This window comes from Centruroides sculpturatus, unplaced genomic scaffold, assembly GCF_000671375.1.
Source record: "Centruroides sculpturatus isolate CEXI.00-Female unplaced genomic scaffold, Cexi_2.0 scaffold151, whole genome shotgun sequence".
Taxonomy (NCBI): domain Eukaryota; kingdom Metazoa; phylum Arthropoda; class Arachnida; order Scorpiones; family Buthidae; genus Centruroides; species Centruroides sculpturatus.
Genome location: NW_019384363.1, coordinates 5,550 through 22,247, shown reverse-complemented (window position 1 = coordinate 22,247; position 16,698 = coordinate 5,550). Strand labels below are relative to the sequence as shown.

The 16,698-nt window shown below is 28.8% G+C and overlaps 1 protein-coding gene across 1 annotated transcript in view; it reads right to left on the bottom strand.

The window, feature by feature from the left end:
- The window catches only part of LOC111641544 (FERM, ARHGEF and pleckstrin domain-containing protein 2-like), a 78,388-nt gene extending 62,851 nt beyond the window's left edge, over positions 1–15,537 (bottom strand). Inside the window, exons 1-4 of the mRNA XM_023387721.1 lie at positions 15,088–15,537; positions 14,866–15,021; positions 12,932–13,092; positions 6,243–6,317 (exon numbers count right to left, since the gene is read on the bottom strand). Of these exons, the coding sequence (XP_023243489.1) occupies positions 6,243–6,317; positions 12,932–13,092; positions 14,866–15,021; positions 15,088–15,102 (407 nt within the window). The 5' untranslated portion in view covers positions 15,103–15,537. The remainder of the gene's footprint in view (positions 1–6,242; positions 6,318–12,931; positions 13,093–14,865; positions 15,022–15,087) is intronic.
- Between the last annotated feature and the right edge of the window lie 1,161 nt (positions 15,538–16,698).

Genomic DNA, 16,698 nt, shown 5'->3' with positions numbered 1-16,698 from the left:
GAAAGTACTTTAGATAAGCAAAATACTGGATAAAATTGAATGTTTGACAAATTATTAAATAAAATGGATAAAATATATTAACAGGTACTCTTTTTTTTTACATTATACCTACTTATTGAACATAATGACTTAACTACATAATAAAACACTTTAGTTTACAACTTAAAGCAAATGAAAAAACTATGATTATAATTAAATTCCTTTCATCATTTTTAAAATCTATATTGTCATCAGAAGTCACCAGAATAAATTCTTTGTAAAATTTCTAAAGCTCTTTTTGAAAATCACACATTTCCTGGACAAGATACATAATAGAACATAGCATATTGCAGTTTATTTTGTCTTTGTTAGTAAAGTACTCTTTCAAGTTCAACTCAGATAATGGTTAAACAGGACTTGGTTAATTGGGATTCTACTATAGTAATAATTATTTTTATATATTAAATTCATTAATTTGAATATTAATAAACATGTATTATATGATTATTATATTTGTACTTTATCCATTTCTATTCCTACTTCAATTTCTGAAAAAGACAATTATGGTATTCTTTGAGAAAAAATTTTTCAATTGTGAAGAGCAATTTCTTTACAAATAATTTATTGATTACAGTTAAAAACAAAATTCTTTAGCATTTAATACACAAAACTGTGATTGAGAGAAAAAAAAAACAGTTACAGAATGATATTTCTCAAGCCAAAAACATTTTTAAATTCATCAAATCATCATCATCATCAATGATTAAATTATCATCTTCATATATGTATTGTGATCATGCTATCATAATACAGCTTAATATATTTCTATAAAATACATACTTGTAAACAGAATTAATAATTAATCCAGATATTGATATAACCCATCCAGCACTTTTTTAAACATACAAATTGCTATATATTTAGATAGATCAGATTAAAGAATATGATAGAATTTAATTTAACAAATTTATTTATAATTAAACAATTTAACATATAGCTAAAAGAGTTGGCATTTATTTAAAAATTTAATAATGAATTAGTTTTTTTAATTTTGAATAAATTATTTAGATGTCTACAAAATAGTATGAGAATAAAATTAAATAGTCATCTTTCACTTACTAAATCACAGTTAAATCATTTACATACTACTGAAAACTGAATCTCTTAAATTCAGGATATAAATAGATTGTTCATTTTTACATTTTTCTAATTTTTAAACTTAACACACTTCATGCAGACAAGATAGAGTCCTTTCCTCTATAATAAATTTTTGTCCCTTTTCAGATGGCTTTATAAATCTCAAGCTTTTCAAGATATCTTATCTAGTAAGGGTTCCTACAGTAGTGCAGGGACACTTACTAGATATGACGTATTCTCCAAGTTCACTTGTACATCTTTGTGTAAGAAATAGTGGCAAGGGTAGTGCAGAAAAGTTGCTTTCTGAGGTTGTAACCATGTTCTTTAATCCCTGCCTTGAGGCACCTAGCTATAGTGTTCAGGTATTCAAGAGTGGTGGAGTCTGTAGTCTTGCACAGGTATGCTATTTACAGCTGGTGGAAGACTTCTTTCAGTTCAATCTCATTCCTAAATATCAAAAAAATTCTAGTTCTTTCATAGCCTCTTATTAATAAATTGGGTAATTTCTCTGTAGATTGAGTAAAGGCCTTATCGTAGGCAATTGCTACAAAGGGCCTGTCATCAAAGCACAATTTCTCAGTCACTATGTTAAGGCACAAAAGCAGTCCTTTAATTAGTTTAGGTTTGTAGCCATACTGTTCACCTAATTCCACAATATATCTAAGCTCCTCCTCTCTAACCCTTTCAGTTGAGTAGTGCATGAAGGCTTTATCAACCAGAGTCCTAAATGCCACCACCTTGTAGATAAAGATGTCACATGTGCATGCCAGAATGAAAATCAGACTATATGACCCCTTCCAGAACACTATTGTTAAAAGTTGTCCTTGGTATAACATGATCTACGTATCCAGGAAGTGCACATACAAGAAATGTGCACTTCCTGCTAAACTTTCAAGACCATATAAGTTACAATTAACTCTTTGTAGGAAGTTTGTAATGTCTTAGTCATATGGAGACAAAAACCTATCATCCACATATCTAACATACACTATAGTTTCACTGTTAAAGGTAGACAGGATCATTTTCAAATTTCAGATTACCAACTCTCAGTGTGTCCTTGATCCAGAGAAGAAACACCCTTGTCTAGATGTAGGTGACTGCTGAAAGGTAATGAAGGAAAAGTGGCACATGAGGTGTGAGAGCTCCAAGACAGACCAGGTGTACTGTGATCTGGTCCATCTTGTCCGTGCTATCAATGGTACAGATGTATCTTTGATAGTACAGATAGAAAAGTCCCTTAGCTCACAAAAACAGCTTTGATGCAGAGAGGAACATGGATTCAAAGTCACACACACCATAAAGACCAACCATAGTTGTAAAATCTTTTAGCCTGCATAATATATCATATGCAAAGGTCACTCTGAAAAATTTTTAAAAAATCGTCAATTATTTTGTTAGTTTTAAATTTTTTTGCCACTTCAAATTATTTATCATCAGTGATGTTTTTTACTAATTAATGCAGATGGTGGTAGCCTTATCAGTTTGGAGTCTGGAAAACAAAACGAACATGTTAAGCTGTCACTTAGAAATAGGAATCGTTTTTGAATAATTTTTAAGTGAGTAATTCCAAACAATATATTTAATCACAATGCTTAGACAGTATTTCACAGGTTTCGTCGTGTCAAAATTTTTATGCTTTAGTCTATTGGAAAAAGATCAGAGTGAAAAAATGTCCCCCCCAAAAAATTCCCCAAATTTTCTGTCAATTGATTAATAATTCTCCAATATAGAAAAGCTGGGCAACATTGCAAAAAGGCATGAGTTACCTTCGTCCACAATGTCACTTCCTGCTTTCCATCTTAACTTGCCACATGACGTTGTGACATCACTAGGTGTGCATGTGTGATGCATGGGACTCCCATTGCACGGGAGCTCAAATTATTAATTTTCCTAAAGAATGCTTTATGATTCAATTTCATGCTGAATGTTGAAATAAGAGGACTAAGAATTTTATCACCAGAATTATATTTTTATCACCATTTTAATAAAAAATATTGCCAAGGGGTGATTTTGGCACTATGCAGTGTGGCCCCTGCATTTGAGTTGGTAATTGTGTGCACATTATCATCTAGGTTGTTCAATATATACAAGCTGAGAATACATTCCATTCAAACCAAAGGAGAGATAGACTTAGTCACAATAAGCCTTAGTTGCTAGCTGAACTTATGAAATTTTGCATAAGCAAAGATACATGGAGAAGATTGTCTAAGGCTATAATACTAGCATATGTTGGGATGGCTGCTAAAGGAGTGTTGGACAAGCTCAGCACTCTGGACTGGTATCTTTTTCAGGATGCCAATGGGCACACTGATGCATTCAGTGCTGTTAATAAAGTCCTGTACAATTCCTTAATCATTAGAACAACATCCTTGGACTTATCAGCTCTAGTCACTATGATGTTATTGAGCCTCATCCATCTCTTGCTTGCATGAATGTTTTTTCATACTGACAAACAAGTGGAGGTGTTGAGCTAGCACCTTTCATATTGAAGACCATTTTCCAATGGAAGTATTCTTTGTGTATACTGTCCAGGAGTTCAATAAGTTTTTTGATGTCAAGAATAATCCTTTGTCTTTCACTTCTCTCATACCTTGGTATGAAAGGAGGAGTGAAAGACAAATCTAGAGCTATTGTATGAATAAGTTCTGGAGGGGATTGGATTCCATCCAACATATCAGACTCTTACTAGTGTTCATTCTATGACCAAGGGGTGGAAACCTGACAAATATTCAGTCTTCTTGTCATGTAAACTTCCTTTTAACATATAATGTATTTATTTTATCCACAATATTATTTATATTGTGGATTTATTTTTAAAATTTTTCCCTATAATATAATTTTTTAAACTAAAAATTATCAAATAAAACAATTTTCAGAAAAATTCTTCTTCGAAATTAAGTAGTTAATCAATTCTATGGAGGGAAAAAAATTATAAAATAATAAAAATAATACTTGACCTTTCAATGTTAACTAAAACATTTGTTTACATTTGAATTTAAAAGTTTTATATAGATTTATGTTATATATATGTACAATGATAAAGAATGTCCTACATAAAATTGACCCAACTCATTAACAACAATATAAATGAACTTAGTCCAAAGGCAGTCATTAGATACTTTATTTTAACATTATTTAAATATATAGAAACTTAAAAAAGATGCTGAAGTTCTAGACTGGCTTATATACTTTTCCTTCTAAATATCCCCAATAATATTTACATCACTAATGCTTCATCATCTCAGTTGGGTCAATTTTAAGTGGGGCATTCCCTGTATATACATTTTCAGATATTTTAACTTATAAAATACATACTCCACTTACTGTAATTATGGATAATATTATCCATAATTACAGTAAGTGGAGTCTGTATTTTATAAGTTTAACATAATATTATCAGTCAGTTAATATCATCAAAATTAGCAGATCCCAAAACATACAAGTTATAATACATTACAAAAACTTATATTGTTGTAATCAGAAGTCAGTTATTCAGTTTAGGGGTCCCAAAGTGATTGCAATAAGAAAAGCCTACTGTATAATAACAAATAAAATAAAAACTCAAAAATATAATTACAGTATATAATTGTGACATAAATTCAGCTTGTAAGTTTAAAAGAATAAAATTTGTAACATTTCTTTACTTAAAAGAAGAAAACATATTTTAATGTATATGACACTATAAGTAACATTAAAAAATTAAGAAAATAATAATTAAGAAGTTAAAAAAATAAATCATACTTAAATATANTCTAGTCACTATGATGTTATTGAGCCTCATCCATCTCTTGCTTGCATGAATGTTTTTTCATACTGACAAACAAGTGGAGGTGTTGAGCTAGCACCTTTCATATTGAAGACCATTTTCCAATGGAAGTATTCTTTGTGTATACTGTCCAGGAGTTCAATAAGTTTTTTGATGTCAAGAATAATCCTTTGTCTTTCACTTCTCTCATACCTTGGTATGAAAGGAGGAGTGAAAGACAAATCTAGAGCTATTGTATGAATAAGTTCTGGAGGGGATTGGATTCCATCCAACATATCAGACTCTTACTAGTGTTCATTCTATGACCAAGGGGTGGAAACCTGACAAATATTCAGTCTTCTTGTCATGTAAACTTCCTTTTAACATATAATGTATTTATTTTATCCACAATATTATTTATATTGTGGATTTATTTTTAAAATTTTTCCCTATAATATAATTTTTTAAACTAAAAATTATCAAATAAAACAATTTTCAGAAAAATTCTTCTTCGAAATTAAGTAGTTAATCAATTCTATGGAGGGAAAAAAATTATAAAATAATAAAAATAATACTTGACCTTTCAATGTTAACTAAAACATTTGTTTACATTTGAATTTAAAAGTTTTATATAGATTTATGTTATATATATGTACAATGATAAAGAATGTCCTACATAAAATTGACCCAACTCATTAACAACAATATAAATGAACTTAGTCCAAAGGCAGTCATTAGATACTTTATTTTAACATTATTTAAATATATAGAAACTTAAAAAAGATGCTGAAGTTCTAGACTGGCTTATATACTTTTCCTTCTAAATATCCCCAATAATATTTACATCACTAATGCTTCATCATCTCAGTTGGGTCAATTTTAAGTGGGGCATTCCCTGTATATACATTTTCAGATATTTTAACTTATAAAATACATACTCCACTTACTGTAATTATGGATAATATTATCCATAATTACAGTAAGTGGAGTCTGTATTTTATAAGTTTAACATAATATTATCAGTCAGTTAATATCATCAAAATTAGCAGATCCCAAAACATACAAGTTATAATACATTACAAAAACTTATATTGTTGTAATCAGAAGTCAGTTATTCAGTTTAGGGGTCCCAAAGTGATTGCAATAAGAAAAGCCTACTGTATAATAACAAATAAAATAAAAACTCAAAAATATAATTACAGTATATAATTGTGACATAAATTCAGCTTGTAAGTTTAAAAGAATAAAATTTGTAACATTTCTTTACTTAAAAGAAGAAAACATATTTTAATGTATATGACACTATAAGTAACATTAAAAAATTAAGAAAATAATAATTAAGAAGTTAAAAAAATAAATCATACTTAAATTACTATTTTACCTTTGGAATGTGCGTCGCTGAACATAATTCTCTCTTACATATTCAACTATTTGTTTTTGAGTTCTTCCACTGTATCTATATTAAAGATTAAAAAATAAATAAAAGTAAAACATGTAATTACTTTTAATTAAAATCATTTGATGTTTTAATACTGTATTTTTAATGTATGAAATTAAAACTTAATTACAAAAAATAATATAAATTTCTTATGAAATAATTGGTAATTTTCAATGGAAAAAATCAAGATTTTTTCCTACAGTAAAATCTAAATTTCTTTGTGTATTATATTTTTCAGATACGAAAAATCTTATTAAAAATGTTCATTTAGCTTTTTATTTCATTTATTGTAGAATCTAAATTATTAGCATATTCATAGAAGAAATTCAATTAATTTAAAGCAGCACTAGAAATGCATTTAATTATTTGAAGGTTAATTAATAATTTAACTGGTTAGTTTAATTTGTTTAAACACAATAAAAATGAATGTGTACTGTAAATCTAAAGTAAATCTGTAAATGTCAGTAATAATTCCAATAATAATTTAACAAAATAAATAACCCCCAAAAAATTAAATCTGACATAAATTACATACACAGTAATGATTCCCAAAGTGGGCACTATCAAAGTAGAAGAGAGGTACAGGAAAAGAAGAAGGATAAAAATTCATTTTGAAAAATTTTATTATTAAACTTCAAATAGATACACTAAAATCAGTTTCTCAAAGTGAGACCAATTGTTGATAAAGCAACATCCCAATGCTACCACTCAAGAAAGCTTACATCAATTACTAGCAAGTTACCTGTCTGGCACTTGTTCCACTTTGTCACCATTTATATAGATGTTGACCTTCCTATCCTTTTTTCCAATCCAAAGCACTTTGGTTTTGTTAATGTTAATTTTCATTTTGAAGACTGCACATCCCCTCTCTAGTCCACTCAGGATCTTTCTCATTTTACCCTTGCACTCTGCCAGAATTACCATATCATCAGCATACCTTAGGCACTAAATCTGCCTTCCTCTGATTTTAATGCCTTTCTCTTCTAGATAATTCATAATCATCTTTTTCAAGTATATGTTGAAAAGAAGCGGTGATAGGCAGCACCCCTACCTAACACCCTTTTCAATCTTGATTTTCTCTCTGTATTGACCATTTACTTTAACTACTTCTCTTCTCTCTGATATTTATACAAGTTGGGTATTAATCTCCTGTCATTCCAATCTACTCCTTTCTTTTTCAAAATATCCATCAACTTTTCCCAGTCAATTTTGTCAAATGCATTCGCTAGATCTATAAAACACACCAACATTTCTTTTCCTTTTTCAATGTATTGTTTTCCTATAGTTATCAGTATCCCTACTGCATCTCTACTGCCTTTTCCCTTTCTGAACCCAAACTTTCTTCCCTTATGAATGGATTCAGTTTTCCATAGAGGCATTTCTCTAATATTCTTAAAAGGATTTTTGCAGTTTGATAGATCAGGCTAATTGTTCTGTAATCTTCACATTTGATTGTTTTATCTTTCTTTGGAATGGAAATTAAAATATTCCTCAGAAAGTCAGTGCCTGTATCATAGATCATGTTGCAAAACCTGGCAACTTTCTTAATTCCATTTTTGCCCATATTCTTAATTAATTCTATATGGATGTTATCAATGCCTTCTGATTGTGAGGATTCGAATCCAGACTTTTCGTGTGTTTATATTATTGCATCATAAGAACACATTGTAGCCATACTTTCATTCAATAACTGTCAACTTTTACACCTGGGAGCTAAATATTTTTTAAGTTCTCAGGCCTAATAACGACACTTTCTCATCACCTTTTGACCTAATATCGCGTTTTCACAAGTATAACATTAGAACAGAACAACAACGTGACGCAATCGTTGCCCTTCTTTCGGAAGAGAAGTTTTCACCCGTACCTTGTCCTAAGTGCCTGAATATTCGGATATCTGTGAATCTATCATTTTATTCTACGTTTTTATATCCTACTAAAATATCGGAAAACATCATTGAAAAATATCATCAGAAAACATCGTACCATCGTCTAACACCTTTGCGGATACTGTACGTTCTATCATTCTTACGAATACTTCCTCTACCGGATACCCAAACTGACACCCCAAACTTTCTTTCCTTCACCAAGAACACTCGAGAATCTCCAGCAAGACAACAAACAAGGTATTTATCGCCACGCGCAACTTATGTAAACTCTCTCTCTCACAAATCAGGGAAAAACGTAATATCATATATAGCCAATATTTATTAAATCATAGAAATTATCAAAAAACTAGCCTATTTAAAATCAAAATGTATGGCCTCTTGTTACCCATTAAATAATTGTTAAGTTAACCTGTGCTGTCTCTCCCTTCTATCTCGACTCTGATCGCTCTATTACGCGACCACTCACGTGACCCAAATAACGCAGCTTCTGTGTCCGCCAAGATGCGGTGGTGTCATCCTGACAGGGCACCAAAGAGGTGCCGACCCTTCGGTCACATGATTTTCTATTTCTTAATCCTTCTAACTATACTCATAACCTCTTCCATCAAGATTGGAGCTCCTTTATCTTTATTCACATCACTTTCTTCTTCTATCTTTAGTTCTACATTATCTTCTGCTCTGTACAGACCAATTATGTATTCATACCATGTGTGCAGGATCTTCTCATTATTTATACTCTCTCCATTTCTGTCACTAATAGTTACTCTCTTAGCCCTTCTGAACCGGAATGCATTCTTAACTTTATCATACATGAGTTCAAATCTTTTTGACCTTTCCAGACTTTCAATTTCTTCTTATTCTCTTTCAAGCCACTCTCTTTTGGCTTTCTTCATCACTCTTCTTGGCTTATTGTACAGTTCTTTGTATTTTCATTTTCCTTCTTCAGAGTTTATATTTATTCACTTTATTCACCATTTCCAATCCAGGGTTTACAAGTTCTTTGACCTTTTTTCTTTCCTACCCATTCTCCTGCTGTGGCATAAATCTTTTAGCTTCATATATATCCACAATTCATTTGGTCCTTCAGCATCCTGTTTATCTGTTTCTTTTATTTTTTTATTCGGATACTAATCTAAACATTTCACTATTCTTTTTCAAATTTTCTAAATCCCATTTTTTATTTTTTCTCTTTGTGAACTTCTTAAACCTCATTTTGACTTCTGCAAGTAAGAGGTTGTGATGATCATAAAATACACTTCATGTGAATGTTCAAATAAAATAAAGTAATTAACACTTCAGAGTTGCGGCATTACAAATTGCAAATTTGTAACGCCACAGCACTGAAGTGTTAATTATGTTATTTTAAGAGGTTGTGATCTGAGTCTATGTCTAAACCTGGATAGGTGCTGACATTCTTAGTACAATTGTCTGATTTGATATCTGTTGTGTCCCCAGGATCTTTCAATGTCTGTAACCTTCCCTAATGTCTTTGAAACTATGTATTTGTAATCATCATACTATGTTCTTTGCGGAATTCAACCTACTTTTCTCTTCTCCTGTTCTTGCTTCCCAATCCATACCTTCCTACATTATTTTCCTCTCTCGTGTTTCCCACCACAGCATTCCAATCACCTAATAACAATAGAAAGGCATTTCTGTCCTCCTTTTACATAATTTCTTCCACAAGTTTGTATATTTCCTCTACCTCTTCATCTTCATCTGAACAAGAGCTGGTAGGCTTATGTACTTGAATCAGTACTAGATCTTTTGGTTCTACTTGGATTCTGACCATCATAACTCTGTCATTTATGTAATCAACTTTAATTACCCAAGATGCAAATTCTCTTTTTAATACTATCTCCACTCCATTCATTGCTTTCCTTCCACCCAAAAATTAAAGCTTGATATCATCACTCACTAATTTTCCAGTGTCTTCCCATTTCACTTCACTTAGTCCAACTAGGTCTAACTTATTGATTTTCATATAATTCTTCAGATTTTCCAGCTTTCCAACCTTCTTTAAGGTCCTCATGTTCCAAGTTCCAATTCTCAAGAGTCTCTGTGGAGGTTTTTACAGGTTGACAATCTGGGAAGCCCCTTCTTTCCTATATCAAGTAAGGTGTTGCAGTTGGAAATTATTACAACCCTAACACAGTTCTCTTTATTTCTACCTGTACTCATCTTATTAGGGAGATTGCTACATTTGTAATAAAGCTTAGTAGTTTCCTATTGCTTTCTATGATTTCTATGCAAGAACCTATTACAGATCTTTAATACAAACCTTTATGGCCTCACTTTAAACCTGGACCAATTTAGTCCCACAGATGCACATTTCTTGAATATTAACATAACATTCCATAACAATAATATCATCACTGGGATACACTATAAACCAGAATTTAGGCCTCCATTCATTCCATCAAACTCTAATGACCCCTTTATATATAAAGCAGAGGCCTTTAGAGCCTTGTTAGTCAAGAGAACATTCACACATTGTTCTAACATAAATGACACCTGGAAAAAACAACACACCTAAAACATATAGTGGTAGCTTATGGATATTCCAAAAACTTATTCAGAAACTAGCAAACACATATTCCTGTAAAATATAAAACCAAGGAAACAGTATGGAAACACAGCTCAATCTTCAATTAAGCATATAATAATGGATTACTACCCTCACTTAGGTTCATCATTAGGGAGATTGCCAAATATTCATAGGTAAGCATTAGTTACAAATGCAATTGCATAGTATATTTATATTGGACAGATTATTACAGAACAATAAAATCAGATAGATATCTAAAAAATATAAGGTGTCTACTGTGTCTCCATCTATGATAATAGGTTTAAATGTAAACTAGTATAGATAGGGGCCACAAGTCAATCACTTTTGGTGCAATTAAAAGAAATATAGCATTGAACACAACAAACAGATCATGGCATTAGTCTTTTATGCCACAAAGTTTGGAGTGACAATGAAATTAGAGGAAGCTAAACTAATCAAGAAAGTCTTTGATGAAAAACACACCAGAACTGTAGTAATCCCAAAGACTTATAAAGCATCCAAAGACAAATTGTGTCAATGCAAAAGACAGATCTTGTCATTGCACAACAAATATTTTATGATGATAAGTGAGGAGAATAAAGCCAAAATCTAATAGCTATGTAATTTTATATATCTTCCTAAAAAATTAATCTCAACAAATAGTGATTAATGTACTAAAGTGATAAACATACTAAAGCAATTACAAAATTAAAAAAAAATTCTAATACATTTTAGAACATTAAGGCATTCCATTTTTTTAAAAATAAGAAGTTCCAGTTAGACTTGAAGCTGACTAGTGAATGTAGTCAAAAATGCTTGTAAAATTATCTACTCTACTTCTTACAAGGAGACCCTATGGCTTTGGGGGAAACAGATTTTGATGATCTTTGGTGTAGAGGTAGTACACCATGTGAGTGTACTACCTATAAAATACTAAACTGCAAAACTCAAATACAATCGAGAAAAACGAACTTTTCTTTAGCACTTTATATATAAGTTACACATACTTCCGCCTACATGCACTTTATATATAAGTTACACATACTTCCGCCTACATTAAAATTATACCACCAAAATGTACTCCATTAGTTCAACCATGTGATGTCTATTTTTATAGACAAATAAAAAATTCATTAAATAATTACAAAATAACGCTGAACTACTGGACAAAAATTATGAAATTCATTCTCGAAAGGATTGCCTGAAAATATACATTCAATTATCCATTGTCAATTATCAGCACCAATATTTTGCGACATGATAAAAAATGTTTGGTATGCCAGTGGACTCTATGATATAAGAAAGTTTTTTACAAATGTAAATGAAGTGTGTTTCTCATCAGACCATTAACAAATACCTTGCAATTGTAAAAAAGCAGCAGTTATTTGTTGTTCTTGGTGTAGACAGAATTTTTGTTTTGAATGTTTTTACCATAAGTATCAATCAGGATCATGTACATCTGACAATGATATGTAATTATATAATATTGTTGAATAAATTAAATTTGTTTTTCTTCATTATATTTGAGTTTTGCACTTTAGTATTTTACAGGTAGTACACTCACATGGTGTACTACCTCTACACCAAAGATAATCAAAATCCATTTCCCCAAAGCCATAGGGTCTCCTTGTTAGATTGATCTTTTTTTTGAACATAGATATAAGTTTCAGCTTTCAGATATTGCAATTTATAAACCTAGTTTACTATGTATTATTGCTTCATTCACATTCAGACATTTCATAAATATATTTTCTTCTTTCTTATAAAATTTTAGCACTAAGTATTGGAGAAATGATCACTTCATTATGAAATTGTTAGAGGACACTAGTAGTCTTCTAGACAATTGCAACTAAATCAGAACAGTAAAAAAGACACTACATCATCTAAATAAATCTATCAAATAAAAAAAAAACTTCATACTAATGATGATGTATAGGAAGATTTTTACTTTTATATATCCACAGATAGTTACAAATTAATCTTTCATTGTTACTTCATATAAAAAGCAATTGGCTATTGCAGCGAAAATGAATAGACAGGAATGAAAAAAATATTATGCACAAAAAGAACTTGCAGTATATAAAATTTATTTGTTGTATATTTTAACTAAGTTATTTTTAAAATAATTTTACACAATTTAGAAAAAAAAAAAAAACAAATAGAATACTTTAAATATTTTCTAATAGAAAATAACTAACCTAAAAGATGAGCCTCTGCTAAAAATTCTTGGTTTCTGCCTTGGTATTTTTTTTACTTCAGCACAACGGAAAAAAGCATGGTTTTCAATACATTTCTTCCAAAAATTCTTGCTTTCATTACGATGCTCAAAGAAAAATTCTACAGTATCTTTATAATAACCCTATAAAATTCAATTTTGTAGTAGTAATAATTTTAATGTTATCAAAGATATATCATTATAAGAATGATTTTTATAATAAATTAATCTAAGCATTTTATCCTTAACTGAATATACCACTTTTACCATAAAATATAACAAACAGATATACATTTGCAAATTTGTAGTAGTATTATATCATGCTTAACTCATATCTCCCTTTTTATACTCAGGACTTCAATTGAAAAATGTTACAATAACAAAAAATGTGACTTGAATATATTAGAATAAAATTTAACATTGATAAAAAACTGTATTTTATTAAATTTAGTAAATAAATACATATATTTCCTTGCATATTACTGACATGTTTATTATTCTTTTATTTTTAAATTAATACTTTTTGTATTACATCTCTTTTATACTCACCCCTTCAATTAATGTTAAATTATTTTATTTATATGTAGGCTATATACATATAATTTGGCATACTTATATATCATTACAACAGTTGTTTGCTAATTGCAATGGTAATTAAATAGCAAAAACCCATTTTCATATGAAAACACTAAAGTTTAACAAGTTTCAGAAATAAAATTCAAATATAATTGCATATGAATAAGTTTCGTTATTCATATGCAATTAAGTTAAGTTTATATATTAGTTTAGTTACTAAACTAATAAATTAATCTTCAGAAAAATATACAATCATTACATTTTAGTTTTACATAAATTGATTTCTTGAATTATAATTATAAAACTATATTTAGTCTATGCTCCTGCATTTCCACTAATTGCAGTATGAAATCTGAAAATATATTTTTCCTCTCTATACAAAATGCTACTTCTTCAATTGTTTGTAAATTTACAAAATTATTATTATTATTATTAAGCTTTAAAGTTTTTTAAAAACAAGTGATTATGAGCATAACTTCTTGTTTATAAAATTTTTCATAATAATAAAACATAGGTATTTTGAAATGCTTAGTGTTTCAGAAAAATTAAAAATAAAATTGGGATATTCAATACATCAGAGGCTAAATAAATATTTCAAAAATAATCACATTTTAATTTTGATATAATTTAGAGAGAAAACATATTGTTCTTCTAAATGTAAGATATTATTTGAAAATTCTTTCAATAATAATCTATACATCATTAATATATTTTGCTTTTAATGTTTAAAGCTTTTTGATATTTTATTTTCAATAGTATAGCATAATGAATAAAAATTATTGTGTTATAACTTTGCTTAAATTTATAACAAGAAATTTTTTTGGTATTACCATGTAATGTTGAATATAAAGATTCTGAAAATATTTAATAGAATTAGACTCCAACTGAAGATGTTGTCTTCTCTCTAAGAAAATTGCAGTTTTTCATTATATTATATAAAAAATATTCCCCATAAACTTGTATTTTGTTTATAAATTATTTAAAAATTTCTTTAATTAGTATTATTTCTTCTTTCCAAACAGTTTCAATATTCAATTAAATTTACTATCCATTAAGATAAATACACAAACACACATTTAATTATAAATGAAAAACTTTTTTAATTTTTAATTTAATTTTTTTAAAATTTAATTTAATTTTTAAAAACAAATTTTTAATTTAATAAAATACATTTAAGAAAAAATGTATTTTATTAAATTTAAAATTTGTGGTTTTTCCTAGTTATTTAAAAAATTAATCTTTTGTTTTAAGAATAACCTATAAACATTTAAATTTAAAATAATGTTGACAATATTATAAAGCAAGTTAACAAAAAAAGGAAAAAATAAAAAATAAACTTACATAGCCTTCTGGAAGTAATTTAATTAGAAATCGTTTCCTTTTAAAACTTAATTTTCTTATTTTAGCCCATGAAAATGTATTAATTTTTGTAAAATTCTGAAATACTAAAATTCCCATATGAGCAACAGCCAAATTAAGCACCACTCCTTCATGATCCTGTTCAAAATAATATTTTTAAAAGTCATGTAATGTAAAAACTAAATCAAAACTATTTTTATTTACTCTAGCTGGTGTCATCTGAATTCCATAAAGTTCACAACGTCTAGCTGTTTCCAAAAGATTGAGATCTGCTTCAGCTGGTGACTGACCACTGTAATACAAATAATAAATTTTATTTTAACTTGAACATAAACCCGGTGCAAAATAACCTTCAAAAATACTCATTTTAATATTAATAATGTAAGAAATTCATAAAAAAATCAACTTTCTTTAAAGTACAACATGATTAAGCAAAGTGATTGCTGTAATGAATTGGGTTATTTTTGTCTACTATTAATAATTAAATTATAATTAATTCGGTACTACAGGTAGGCATTAGGCACCATCTCTTATCATACTCCAGGCAAATTCTTTTACTCCAGAATATTCAAAAATTTTTAATAAATATTAATTTAATTACAATTATAATTATTAAATTTAATAAGAGCTTTTAATACTTCTAGTAGCAAATTAATTAGAATTTAATTATTATTAAAGCGCACATGAAAACCAGTTGTATAAACCATAGAGACGCCGACTCATTGTCTACTGCGTGGAGGTCCTTTTACAATTATTAATTTTCACTATTTATTTGGTTTATTTGTTAATTTTTCATTAAAGCGTCCGCTAGGGCTCTTTCCGTTAATTTTTATTTTTTGTATTTATTTTGAACGCATTTTATGTTCTATATTTAATATTCTATTTTTGGTAACTGAAGATGATCGTTGAAAAACGATTGAAAACGTTTTTATTTTATTAAATTTTGAGGGGATTTAAATTGGTGTAGTTTATTTTACAATTTCATGAACTTCACAAATATCAACAAATACTGGCTAAATTTACATTTATTAAATTCAGTGATGTATTATAAATGAAAACTATTTAGTGAATAAATTGAACTATCTGAAAGCTAATATTATTGACCTTTGATATAATGGATATGTTAGTATCCAATGTGTAATTGTGTATTGTATCTGAAGATGCCATGGTCAGCTACATGACATATGATAAGAAAGACAAACCATCTATATTGTATTAAAATACTATATAGATGGTTAAATACAATATAAATATAAGGAAAACAATATCACACTTTCAAGCCAATATACTGTATAAACAATAGCTACTGGTATACTAATAGCTAATAATCATCATGTGCACTAAAAGTCATAGTCTTTGTTTTGAAATATATTTCCACACCTACAGATACCTTGAAATAAGCAGATTTAATCTGTTGTTTTTAAAACCTGTTACATTTGAGACTGAAAAATTAATATTACACTCTCAATTATACTTGAGTTTATTTATTAAAAATCTTTCAATGAAGTGAGAATCTTTTATTTAAAAACAAATAAGTTTTCTTGTAAACTACTATATTATTTTTCCGACTTTTCCAACGATTATTGACACTACTGCGTGCCGGAAATAGCCGTTCCCTAACGTGTACTTTACGCAGATTCGCGTTAGTGTGCCAGGCCTGGACTTTAAGCGTGCACCGAATTAAATAATGACAAAGTTTGTCAATAACAAAAATCAAATATTTAATTAAACTTCTAGTAATAAACTATATACAGTATTTAGTAAAAATCAAACAATAATTTATTCAATGAAATTCAACAAGAATCAATCCGACAA